The sequence below is a fragment of the Melanotaenia boesemani genome, chromosome 12, assembly GCF_017639745.1.
Source record: "Melanotaenia boesemani isolate fMelBoe1 chromosome 12, fMelBoe1.pri, whole genome shotgun sequence".
Classification (NCBI taxonomy): Eukaryota; Metazoa; Chordata; class Actinopteri; order Atheriniformes; family Melanotaeniidae; genus Melanotaenia; species Melanotaenia boesemani.
In genome coordinates, this window is record NC_055693.1 from 4353485 (window position 1) to 4366460 (window position 12976).

The following is a 12976-nucleotide window of genomic DNA, read 5'->3' on the forward strand; positions in this document are numbered from 1 at the left end:
ATTTACAGACCACTGGAAATTTTGCAAGGGAGAAAAGGGGGCAATATCCATTTTCCATGGAAAGATTAAGCACTCTCTAGTCTGGCAGACATTGGACACAAACGCAGACAAAAAGCCTTTAAACCTGTCATTCTATCTCATAGTGAACGAGGAGTGTCAGAATAACTGAACCTCTGTAAGGCAGAGGTGCAGTAGAGAGGGACAGAATTTCTGATCTTTACCATAACTGATTAGTTGTAACACCGATCTTTGGCTGCAGGGTGAACAATAGCACATGTGCAAACATGAGGTATAAAACTGATCTTTGATTGGATCATTTTTAGAGTTAATAAGCTGCTTAAAAATAAACTGAACTGATTGTCGGCATAAGCAACTAGAACATGAAGCTCTTCAAAGCAGCACTTTACAAAGCAAGATGTGTTACATCGCCCTCCTCTGGAAAATTTGGGAAAAACACATGATTATGTACAACTTATTCCTTATGTACAACCCCAAATCAGAATAAGTTAGAAAAATATTAAACGAATAACAAAAATGGATATAACAGAAATTACTACTTACTTACAGACAGTGCAAACCCAAGATATTTTATGTTTTGTAATGTAAACTTCATTTAATTTGTTAATCTATTTTTGTATTTAAAAAAAATCCCAGAAAAGTTTAAAAAGAGAAAATTTAGATCTAATAGTAATATTATAATAATGTTATTACAAAGAAATGATTTTACTCATCATTTGGTACAAAAGCAGCCTCCATGAGCAGTTGAGTCTTTGAGGAGCAAATATTGCCAACAATATTCCTTAAAGAAATTAGAAGGGATCTGCATGTGTCCCTGGGATGGACCATCACACAGTGGAATCCTGGATTGTGGTCAGATGAATTAGTATTCCACATCTTTGCTGGAAGAAATGGAGCAAAGAGCAAAAAGGAGCATCCAGACTGTTGTAAGTAACAAGTCTAGAAGTCTGGTTCTGAGATGGTATAGGGATGGATCAGGGTTCTGAGATGGTATAGGGATGGATCAGGGTTCTGAGATGGTATAGGGATGGATCAGGGTTCTGTGATGTTTGGGGTTGGATCAGGGTTCTGTGAAGTATGGGGTTGGATCAGGGTTCTGAGATGGTATAGGGATGGATCAGGGTTCTGAGATGGTATAGGGATGGATCAGGGTTCTGAGATGGTATGGGGTTGGATCAGGGTTCTGTGATGTTTGGGGCTGGATCAGGGTTCTGTGAGGTATGGGGTTGGATCAGGGTTCTGTGATGTTTGGGGCTGGATCAGGGTTCTGTGTGGTATGGGGTTGGATCAGGGTTCTGTGATGTTTGGGGCTGGATCAGGGTTCTGTGAAGTATGGGGTTGGATCAGGGTTCTGTGATGTTTGGGGCTGGATCAGGGTTCTGTGAAGTATGGGGTTGGATCAGGGTTCTGTGAAGTATGGGGTTGGATCAGGGTTCTGTGATGGTATAGGGCTGGATCAGGGTTCTGTGATGTTTGGGGCTGGATCAGGGTTCTGTGAAGTATGGGGTTGGATCAGGGTTCTGTGAAGTATGGGGCTGGATCAGGGTTCTGTGAAGTATGGGGTTGGATCAGGGTTCTGTGATGTTTGGGGCTGGATCAGGGTTCTGTGAAGTATGGGGTTGGATCAGGGTTCTGTGAAGTATGGGGTTGGATCAGGGTTCTGTGATGGTATAGGGCTGGATCAGGGTTCTGTGATGTATGGGGTTGGATCAGGGTTCTGTGAGGTATGGGGTTGGATCAGGGTTCTGTGAAGTATGGGACTGGATCTGGGTTCTGTGATGTTTGGGGTTGGATCAGGGTTCTGTGAAGTATGGGGTTGGATCAGGGTTCTGTGAAGTATGGGGTTGGATCAGGGTTCTGTGATGTATGGGGTTGGATCAGGGTTCTGTGAAGTATGGGGTTGGATCAGGGTTCTGTGATGTTTGGGGCTGGATCAGGGTTCTGTGAAGTATGGGGTTGGATCAGGGTTCTGTGAAGTATGGGGTTGGATCAGGGTTCTGTGATGGTATAGGGCTGGATCAGGGTTCTGTGATGTATGGGGTTGGATCAGGGTTCTGTGAAGTATGGGGTTGGATCAGGGTTCTGTGATGTATGGGGTTGGATCAGGGTTCTGTGATGTATGGGGTTGGATCAGGGTTTGCTAGCAACATCAGCTGCCTCAATCTTTTTCAGGGACGTTCTGAAAAAGAAGTTTTTAACCACCACATTCTGCTACATTATAGCAACATGGCTGAGGAAGAGGAGGTTAAGGGTACTGAACTGGGCTGTCTGCTGTCCTGACTTGCTCCCTACAAATGAAGGAATATTTGGACAAAATTAAAACTGAAGCGCTGATGCCAGTTTTACTGTCTCAGCTCTCTTTCTAGAATATGCTGAAGGCCTGAAATGCAAAAATTGGTTTATATTAACAGATTAAATGCAGCTGGAGAGACTATCATGAAATATTTTGGGTTCAGACTGTCTAAATCATTGCATTCTTTGCTTCAATATTTTCTGTTTTGGGGTTGTACTAAAAACACTTTTATGTTTTGTTGACTTTAAATTATTAACAGAAACATTTTACTATAAGAGGAAAAATAGGGAAAGCAGAGAACCCCAGTTAAAATCACTGCAATGAAAAGCATACAATTGCTGATATGACAGACTACAATAACTCATTGTTGTCATTCATGCACCCAAAAGCATGCAAAAACATTGTGTTACATAACAACACAACAGTCATGTCTGCCCGATCTACCATTTATCTTCTTGGAAGCACAGAGGAGCAAAACTAGAAACGAGGGAACCAACTGGAAGAAATCTGTAAGGAAAAATGCAGTCTGTCTAAGGTTTAATGTTTAAAATCCTCAAACATTGTGGAGGATTATATACTTAAAAAAAACACTCTTTCATGGTCTTTTTCCCCACTGAGAGACGTCGTGTTGGAAAGCTTCGGAGAAGGTATCAAAATAAGAGATCAAATATTGCACCATCGTTAGAATACAACAGCATTATCATGTACAAGAGATTAGAACAATGCAGGATTGTTATGGTGTAATATACACAAACATGTGAGCTGTTGACAATGCATGCCATGTCAGCAAACTACAAATGCATTAGACTACAACACAAACATTGTTTGCATACACTCATATACTGTATGTACAGTGCATATATGTACAAACTTAGCATCACATATAGAAATATACCCTGTAATGCCACCAGTCTTAGAAGAAACTAATAAGTAAAAGTGTTCTATCAACATGTAAATAGAGGAAAAAGCTGCACTTGAACAACGCCATGCAGGCTGCAGATCAACTGCTCCGCTATGTATTCAAAACCGATATCTAACTGCTATTCGCATTAGTGTTAAATACTGTGTTAAATTGCCAAAAGGTACAAAGTTTGAGGTGAACCGTTAATTCTATTGAATGATATGAGGATTTGCCCTTGCATAATGCAAGAGGTGAAAATTGCCTTTAGGTATTCCTTAAAAAAAAGAAAAATCTCAACAAGCCTACTACTGTATATATGTGGGTTTGCGCCTGACCAACAATTTAACTTCGTCTCTGGTTAAAACTAATCTTTTCCCCCACCTTATCTGGAAGTAAGACCTAAGATCATACTGGTCTGTTAAATAAAAGATGATCATGTTTTCTTAGACATTCACTTTGGTACTGTTTTCACATCCACAAAGAACGTGTCAACTTACGGATATTAACTCCATATATTCATACCTCATAAACACTTCTTATGATATCTACCAATAAAACACACTTTACACTTAAATGACTGAAAATATGGCACTTGACAGAAATCTTTGACACATCATCGTCATGCAGACAAAATAAATGTAGAAAGAAAAAAAACAAAAACAACTTTGATTTAGACCAAAAAGGATGCTTTCAGTAGTAAGAAATGGCATTATAATACTTTGTAAGTCATGTAAAACTTGTTCAAGTGTTATTTTGCACAAAAAAAAAAATCAAGACATTAATCATGCAATTAAAGATACTTAAAGTTGAACAAGCATAGCATGCAACAGCATCCCACAACTTCCACGTTAACAACTACAGTAGATGGTGATGTTTATCTTCTGTTTCTATGGAAACCCAAAGGTTGATTTATGCTTGAATACCTCTGAAGGTCACACTACCAAACTAAATTGAAACTGAACTCCACCATCATGGAAGTCTGAGGTTTGCTACTAGTCTGTCACCACAGGTAGTCACCAGTATGGTTAGTTGCATACCTGATTGTGTGCTATGAGTAACTTAGAAATGGCTTTTGTTGTTTTTGTTGTGAAGATCTGTGATTTCCTTTTGCACTTCCATCTGCTTTCTTGACTCTCATTTTTGGCACCAAAGCACAAGCAAACACTTAAATGCATCTTGTTCTCAACATCACAAAGGCTTTCTGTGCAGAGGGATGAAAATCCAGCACTCATTGGATACCTGTGTCCTCCCTCATTGCCTTCGGTGCCCCCCCTCCCGCAGTGCTTCCACTCATGTTAGGGGAGTGTTTGTTTCCCCTCTCCTGCAGCAGCAGCTCCCAGGTTAGAGGTCAACCATGGAGGCCTTGGCCAGGTCCTTAGTTCCCTGGAGAATTCTCTTCATATGACCCACTTTCGATATCCCCAGATCCTGAAACACCAACAAGACCAACACAATAAACACAGAGAACAAAAGCTCAGTTACACTTCAAGCATTGTGACCAACCTCTGACCTTTAAAGGTGAGGTGTGTAAAATTTACTGACATCTAGTGGTAAAGATGGGCATAGAAAGACTACAAATGCCAAGCATAGTTGTGAATAGACAGTGACCATCAGTGGAAAAAATTCTTTAAATATGTTTTCATCTATAAGTCGATCCAGTGGCCTAAGGTGCAGAACTGACTGCACTACAGGTAACTACTTCAGCATCATGATCATAAGTACTGTCTTCTTCTATCAATCAATCAAAGTTTATTTCTATAGCACCTTCCAAAGTGTTTTACATTTTTAAAACAATTAAATAGAAAACACATTTAAAAAAGTATCAGAGAAATGGCTAAAGGTGCAAAACACATTAAAACAAAGCATCAAAGTACTAAAGGTCAAATGCCTTTTTAAATAAATAGGTCTTTGAATAGAGGCAGGTCAGTGATAGAGCGTAACTCCTGGGGAAGAATATTCCCCCTATTGCTTGCACCTGGATCAGGCTCTTCCAACAGATGTTGACCAGCAGAAAGTATAACCAGCAGAATGGGGGGTTTAAGAAGAAGCCTGACCACAGAATGCTTGAAAACAGAAGGGACAGAACTTGGACTTAGGGACTAAGGCCTGGTAGACACATAACGATATTTGGGCTGTTTTTGTCCCCATTTTGCCTCTTCCCGACCTCGGACGGCAAACACCCGATCATCGTGAGATTTCCCTGTCCAGTCATCATGTGGTTCGTGGTGTGTTACGAGCCGATTTGTCTCGATAATCTGCTCCGAAAAATCTTATTAATCTCACAAGATTAATAAAAACGTTACATGTATACCAGGCTTTAGGGAACGTAGTCAGGAGACATGGTCCAATGTTGTCAATGGACTGAGCATCTTAGGCCTGGTACACACAAAGTTCTTTTTAATCTGGTTGAGACCTGACATATGAGGAGAAAAAATCAGGCATGTAACAATGTTGATCATACTGTGTGTGGTGTGCTCAGATAAACTCATCACAGAACAACTAACGATGCTGTCCCTCAACTTATCTACAATCCAACCCTCCGAGCCAGAAATCTTGTGTGCCCAAACGTGATCTGACAAAAACGTAGAAGAAGAACCATAGCCACAACCAGAAATCACAACACCCAGCATGGAAGAGGATATACAGGATGAGGAAATGGTCTTGGGACTATTGTTAACATAAAAAACTAGTACTGGGGAAAAAAAAAAAAAAAAAAAAAAGACTGGAGACAGTGTGAACACGGACTTTATATACTTCCTTGTTCCCCAGTAAGCTCGCTCTCTGACTGGCTACGTTCCGTTCCACATTACAATCCAGTGAGTCACAGCTCAGGAGTCATCGGCTTTCCACACACATGAAGATATTTGGTCTTAAATATTGAACATGTTTAATATTTCCGATTGTCATCGACGACTCGTTTTGAAAGAGATTATTGGGACAAATTCTCTCTTAACACACCTCAGACCAAATGATAATTTTATAGGAAAATCTTATAAGACTCAAGATAATCAGGCGTTTGCTGTCCTTGGGCAGGAAGGGGCAAAATCGGGACAAAAACAGCTTGATAATCTTTATGTGTGTACCAGGCCTTAGAGGGAATAATGTCCAGAGGGCAGTTGGTGGGTTTCATCTGCTGAACCACCTCAGACAGTTATGGTAGCAACACTGGCTCAAACTGATTAAAAACAGTGGAGGTCACTGGAGGAGAACATATGTGGACAGCAATGTATGTAGAGACAATGTTCTGCCTAATAAAGTCTTTTTTGTTAACAAAGTAGTTATGGAAATCATCACAGGCAGACTGTTTTGCAATTTTTAGAATGTTGACAAAAGCATTAACGACAGAGTAAATGGTGCTAATATGACTGTCTGTTTGGAAAGATGCTGAGACTTGGCCTCCTAAACAGCATTTTGATAATCACAGAGACACTCTTTCATTTTGCCCAGAGACACATGAAGACTGTCCTTCCTTCTTCAGACAGTTCTGCCTGTCTGCAGCACTGTGGTATTGTTAAGCCAGGGCTCTGCTTTAGAGGCACACTGGAGTCCAAAATCTCTGTGCAGGTGTAATGGAAAGAAGTTATAAATTATTCTGGACATGGAAGAAAGTCCAGTCTTTCATTGGACTATCATTCAGGCTTCTAAAGGCAGAAGCGAACTGCCCTGCTGTGGAGGGTGATATGCCGGAAGCATTGGTTTGATCACAGGAGGAGGAAAGGTAAATTCAAATATGATGGGGAAATTATCTGAAATACATGTGTTCAAAATCTCTGTAATGGATACAGGAAGTCCATTTAAGATCATTAAATCTGTGGTCCATTTAAGGAGTTACTTATCTCAAATGGTGCTCTAGCACCTATCAAACAAAGCTGGTGCTGCAGTTTTTAAGCTCAGAGGGTTTTCACTTCACGCACAGTTGTTTGTCCATCCAGAGACACCGTAGTAAAAATGGTGACAAATATGGCAGCTGCCACATATGTGAACCCACGACAAGTAAATATAAATGGCTCATTCTAAGACAATAAACACACAGTTATTTTAGGAAAGTAATTAGATACCAATAGAAATACAGTTTTTAATTATATATGAAAAGTTTCTGTCATTGTATTTTGATTTTGTTTCATGCTGCACTTTTAATTGATGCAGTCAAAAAGGGTTTAACTATATATTTCTTTTTTCTTATCTTCAGTATTTTGTGGCTCTTAACCCAAGTCAGATAATATTCAGATTATGCAACGATCATATTAAGCTTTGTGGAGTACACAAATATTAAATACATCCTGTAGACATTTACAGATCATAATCACAATATTATTTCCAGAGTTTCACACACAGCTACAGAGTTACTGGGTTCACTCTTAATAAGCAGTGTTTTGCTTGCTTTGGACTTGATCATGTTGCTTGTTTTTGTCACAAAATCTGACAACAACAGCTACAGTGGAGTTCAGTGCAGAACAGGAAGGCTTTGGTAAAAAGAGGAAGAAACCCAGAGTAGTGCTTTGTGTTTTTGAAAATGTGGATATGATGAAGATTTCATATTGACGTATGGGAGTGTTATGTGGGTGTGTTACATTAATCAAACTATGCTCTACAACATATAAACAGGCCTTTAAATGGAATAGCCAGGCTCCAACTCTTATAAACACTCAAGGGTAATTAATCTTTACACCTATGCAGAAAGAATAAAAAAATAATACTGCTTACTATGATATCATTTAAAACAGTAATATAACAAAATCCTAAAAGAAAAATCTAACAGGTGTTTACTTTGTCACTATGACACATGTTTCTAGGTCTTTGTGTCTGTTGGACATAAAAGTGAAATAATGTAAAGATCCACAATGTAGTTCACTTGAACCTCTGTAAAATTTAAGGTTTGAGATACTTTTGGTGGAGAAATATTCACTTTTCTGGCGGTCTCTTTTTTGTAAACATGTTTGCTTGGGTCCTTAGAAAGATTTCTTTCCTGGTTCTCCAAACTGAGAGAGCTCTGACTGCTGTTTGTCTACATGGTGCTGTTTAGAAAAGAAAATGTTTAAACAATGTTTAAAAGCTCATAATCAAAGAAACCATAACGTGTTTTTAAAAGTGAAGTGGGAAGGGGATTTAAAAGGCAGGTTGTTGAGTTTAGTTAGGAAAAAACTCTCCAGTGTTTCCTCAGGTAAGTGTAATGGTTCAGATCTAATAAAATCAACGTTTTGTGGAAATAAACGACTATCTAATAGTATCAGTTTTATTTCTGAAGTGGTCTGCAAAGTTCTCACATGCAGCATCTGCTGGCAGCATGGATGATTTGTTAAAGGCAGCATTTATTAAAAGATCTATGGTTTTAAAAAGACATTTGGGGTTGTTTTTGTTGTCTGTGATTAGGTCTGAGAAGTGAAGTGTTGTTAATTGGTAATGTTAAAAACAAATAATCAAATGTAGACTAATTAGTGGGATTATTTGTGATGGCATTGATTGCTGAACAACTGAAGCTGTTCTACTGCCTTTTTTCCCTCCTCTGATAGAAAATAAAAACTTGAAATTTAGTGGTGAAGCCTCTGTGAGAATAACTGGTACATCAGTGTCAAGCTAAGTTTCAGTTAAAAAGAGACAGCCAATGTTATCTAAAGTCAGATCATTAACAATTAAAGATTTGTTTGAAAGGGATCTGACATTTAAAAGAGCTATGTTGAGGGATGCAGGTTGTTGTGTAAGCCATCCGGTTTAAAAAGGTGTGGTCGATTGTAAAAAGTGGTGAAGTTATCAATGTATGCAATATTAATTTAGTGACAGTAACCTTTTAAAGCTGTTGGATGTGGTTGAATTTAATGTCTCAGTAGCGGGGTGAAGAGACAGGACCAGAGAAGATGCAGTGTTTAACTGATGTTGTGGATAAGGTGGATAAAATCCATTTTTAGTCTTTTGACTGTTGGAACTTGAGGTTCGGTGGTGATGAGAGAATTGGTGGGTGGAGTTGCTAATGTCTGTAACTACTGCACCTAAGTGGAAGTTAACCACGTGGGTCCTTGAGCAAAGCTCTTAACTCTCTTGACTGCTACCCGGGTGCCGAAACACGGCAGCCCACTGCTCTCTAGTACATCTAGAGACAGTTTAAATGCACAGATGAATTTCCCAATGAGGATTAATAAAAAAATATTATTATTATTATTATTATAACATTGGTTAAACATACTGGTATTATGTGCTGAACATAGCAAATTCGACTAACAGTAGATGGATCAACTGAAGGTCCAGATGCATCTCAGGTCCTGGTTCAGGTCTTGCTGGATTTCAGATCCTGTTCATCTGCTGTAGATAGTTTTTTTTTAGACCACACACTTCTCCTTTTGTCCTCCATTTATCCAGTTTTCTCACCTGTCCACCTGTCCAGCAACAACACTCGGGAGGTGTGGCGGGGCATACAGGACATCACTAACTTCAGAGGTTGTGATGTGTCGACAGCAGATCAGAGCGCAACACTGGCAGAGGAGCTAAACTGCTTCTTTGCCCGGTTCGACTCTCAGCAGCATGCATCTGCTCCAACCATGCCCCCACCCCCACCCACACCGACACCCCCATCTGGCTCCCGCACCACCCCACTCACCATCCAGGAGCACGATGTCAGACGGGTGCTCCTGGCGGTGAACACCAAGAAGGCTACTGGCCCAGACGGAGTACCTGGCAAGGTGCTCAGAGCGTGCGCCCACCAGCTCGCCCCCACCCTTACCAGGATCTTCAACCTCTCCCTGGCTCAGGCAGTCATCCCACACTGCCTCAAATCCTCCACAATTGTCCCGGTGCCGAAGAAATCTCCCATCACCAGCCTGAACGATTACCGACCGGTGGCCCTCACTCCGGTAATCATGAAGTGCTTTGAGAGACTTGTTCTTCAGCACATCAAGGACCATCTCCCCCCAGACTTCGACTCCCACCAGTTCGCATACCGCGCGAACAGATCCACTGAGGACGCCATAGCTGTAGCTCTTCACTCTGCGCTGAACCACCTGGAGCAGCAGCAGAGCTACGTCCGGATGCTCTTTGTGGATTACAGTTCTGCGTTCAACACAATAATCCCGGACAGATTACGCACAAAACTGGACACTGTTGGCCTCCCCCCTCTCACATGTGCCTGGATAAAGGACTTCCTAACAGACCGACCCCAGACTGTGAGACTAGGTCCCCACCTCTCCTCCACCAGCACGCTGAGCATCGGCTCCCCACAGGGCTGTGTGCTGAGCCCCCTCCTGTACTGCCTCTACACCCATGACTGCAGGCCGGCCCACAATGACAACCTCATCGTCAAGTTCGCTGACGACACTACAGTGGTCGGACTCATCTCCGGGGGTGATGAGGCTGCCTACAGGGAGGAGATCCTGAAGCTGGCTGCTTGGTGTTCTGAGAACAACCTCGCTCTCAACACCAAGAAAACCAGGGAGATCATCATGAGGTTCAGCACAGACCCAGCCCCCCTCTACATAAATGGCGAGTGTGTGGAGAGGGTCCACACCATCAGGTTTCTTGGCGTCATCATCTCGGCCGACATCTCCTGGTCAGAGAACATCACGTCAATCACCAAGAAGGCTCAGCAGTGGCTACACTTCCTGAGAGTCCTCAGGAGGCACAAACTGAACTCCAACCTGCTGCTGACCTTCTACCGCTCATCCATTGAGAGCCTGCTGACATACTGCATCACAGTATGGTACGGCAGCTGCACTGTAGCAGACAAGGAGAGGCTACAGAGAGTGGTAAAGACAGCACAGAAGATCATTGGCTGCCCTCTCCCCTCCCTGACGGACATTTACACCTCCCGCTGCCTCAGCAGAGCCAGAAACATCATAAATGACAGCTCCCACCCTGGCTCTGATCTGTTTGCCCTGCTGCCCTCTGGGAGGCGCTACAGGTGCATCAGGACTAAAACAAACAGACTCAAAAACAGTTTCTTTCCAAAAGCAATAACTGCCCTGAACTCCTGTAGGACTTCAAATCTGAAATACGCTGGACACTAACAACATATGTGCAATACATTCTGTCACATGACATGTACAACATATCATGATCCGTGCAATAATACTTTGAACGTGCAATATATTTTATTTTTTCAGACATAGACATCATACTTATATCTGCAAATAACTAGAGTGTGCACATCTGTTTTATTTCTGTAAATATTTTATACCTTAGATCTTTTATTTATTATTTATTTCTATACTGCTCTCTCTGCACTGACACTGGGGATGGCTTAATCTCGTTGTACATGTGTATAATGACAATAAAAGGCATTCTATTCTATTCATTCTATTCTAAAAGTTTTAACGACACACTGCACACCATGTTGAAATATTCCAGATTTTCAGCTCTTTGGGAATCACCTTGTTGCTGCTAAAATCCTTTTTTTCTGTTGAACTGTGTTATATTTAATATTTTAATAGATGCAACTAAAGAAACTAAAACAAATTATGCATCTTTGGGATGGGTTGCTAGTAACAAAAAAGCTAAAGATCCAATTTAAAATAGATTCTTTGCAAAGTTGCCTTTTCTGTCGACACAACACTGGTTCATCCCTTGAGTTAGGAGCCTTTTTTATGCCTGAATGATAAACAGATCAGAGTTAAGTGACTGAAAATGGTCAGGTACAAGGGCTGGACTGAAAAAAAAAAAAAAAAAAACCTTTTGAAAGACCTTTAGAAAACTGGAAAATTATTGCTTGTGACTGGTTTAAAAGATTAGGGCTGGATCAGGACTTTTGTGCAGTAATGTGAGTATTTTGTATTCATGTTTAAGCACAAGTAAACTTTGAACTGGAGGCCTTATAACAACAAGTCCAGCTCAGTTTGGACCTTTAATTTCAGCCCCCTCCCTGCCCTGTAGCAGGCTTCCCTCCTCTCCAGCAGATACACACTGTTAGTGGGTTACAGCAAGTCCTTTTTCACACAGCAACCATCAGACAGTAAAAGCCAAGCAGAGCAATGCAGCGCAGCACAAGAGGAGGCAAAACAGGGAGAAGTCAAACGGGTTACAGGGCACACCAAGAGGACACAAAGAGAAAGAACTGATTGTGGGTTGGAGGAAAGGCTTCACACAGATTCACTATGTGTGTGTGTGTATGTTAATGTGTGTACCTTCAGGTCCCTCCTCTCCAGATGCAGTAGCTCCGAACCTCGGATGTCGTGCCGGATGAAAGTTTCTCTGTATTCCCCCAAACTCAGCTGTTCCAGCCAGACGCCCACCTCCTCTGTGCCCCATCTCTCCACTACATGCACACACAAACACACACACAAAGTAGAGCAGAGAGAGGCTCAGAGCGCCTCACAGGTATCCACCGTGCCCATTCACGCATGATCCTTCACACACGTGAACATGTCACCACACACAACCTCACAAATGAACAATTATGAGGATCAGAGAGGAAGGGAAGAGAGAAAGCAGTGGAGGCAGCTGGCGGAGAAGGAAGAGGAAGGAGGGTGAAGACACCGAAGTTGGTAAGATCAAGGCCTGTGGTGTTCAGGGAAAACTTGGAGGGATGGCATGCATTTCATCTCATTAACCATTGTCAGAACACAGAGGAGGAGGAAATACAGGGAGGCGGAAGCCTGTGTGGTCTGCAGGAAGATCGGCCGGACTAAGCAGGAAGGGCTTGTGCTTTCTGGTTATTTTGTAGAAAACATACACCCATTTAGTACGCAGCAACATCTCAGTTTAAGTTAAGATTATTTGATTTCTAGTTGTTTGGTGTACATGAATATGAAATATTAGATCTATGCAGATTTTTCCACAGTGCA

General features: G+C 41.5%; 1 protein-coding gene across 7 annotated transcripts in view; it reads right to left on the reverse strand.

Annotated features, from left to right (window-relative positions):
• Positions 1–4290: 4290 nt before the first annotated feature.
• The window catches only part of dgkh (diacylglycerol kinase, eta), a 72226-nt gene continuing 63540 nt past the window's right edge, over positions 4291–12976 (reverse strand). For 5 of the 7 annotated variants that reach the window (XM_042002320.1, XM_042002323.1, XM_042002319.1 and 2 more), the window contains 2 exons: positions 12317–12447; positions 4291–4640 (listed from right to left, as the gene is read on the reverse strand). In XM_042002320.1, coding sequence (XP_041858254.1) covers positions 4554–4640; positions 12317–12447 — 218 coding nt within the window. In that variant the 3' untranslated portion in view covers positions 4291–4553. The remainder of the gene's footprint in view (positions 4641–12316; positions 12448–12976) is intronic. The other 2 variants (XM_042002321.1, XM_042002322.1) reach the window with 1 other exon arrangement.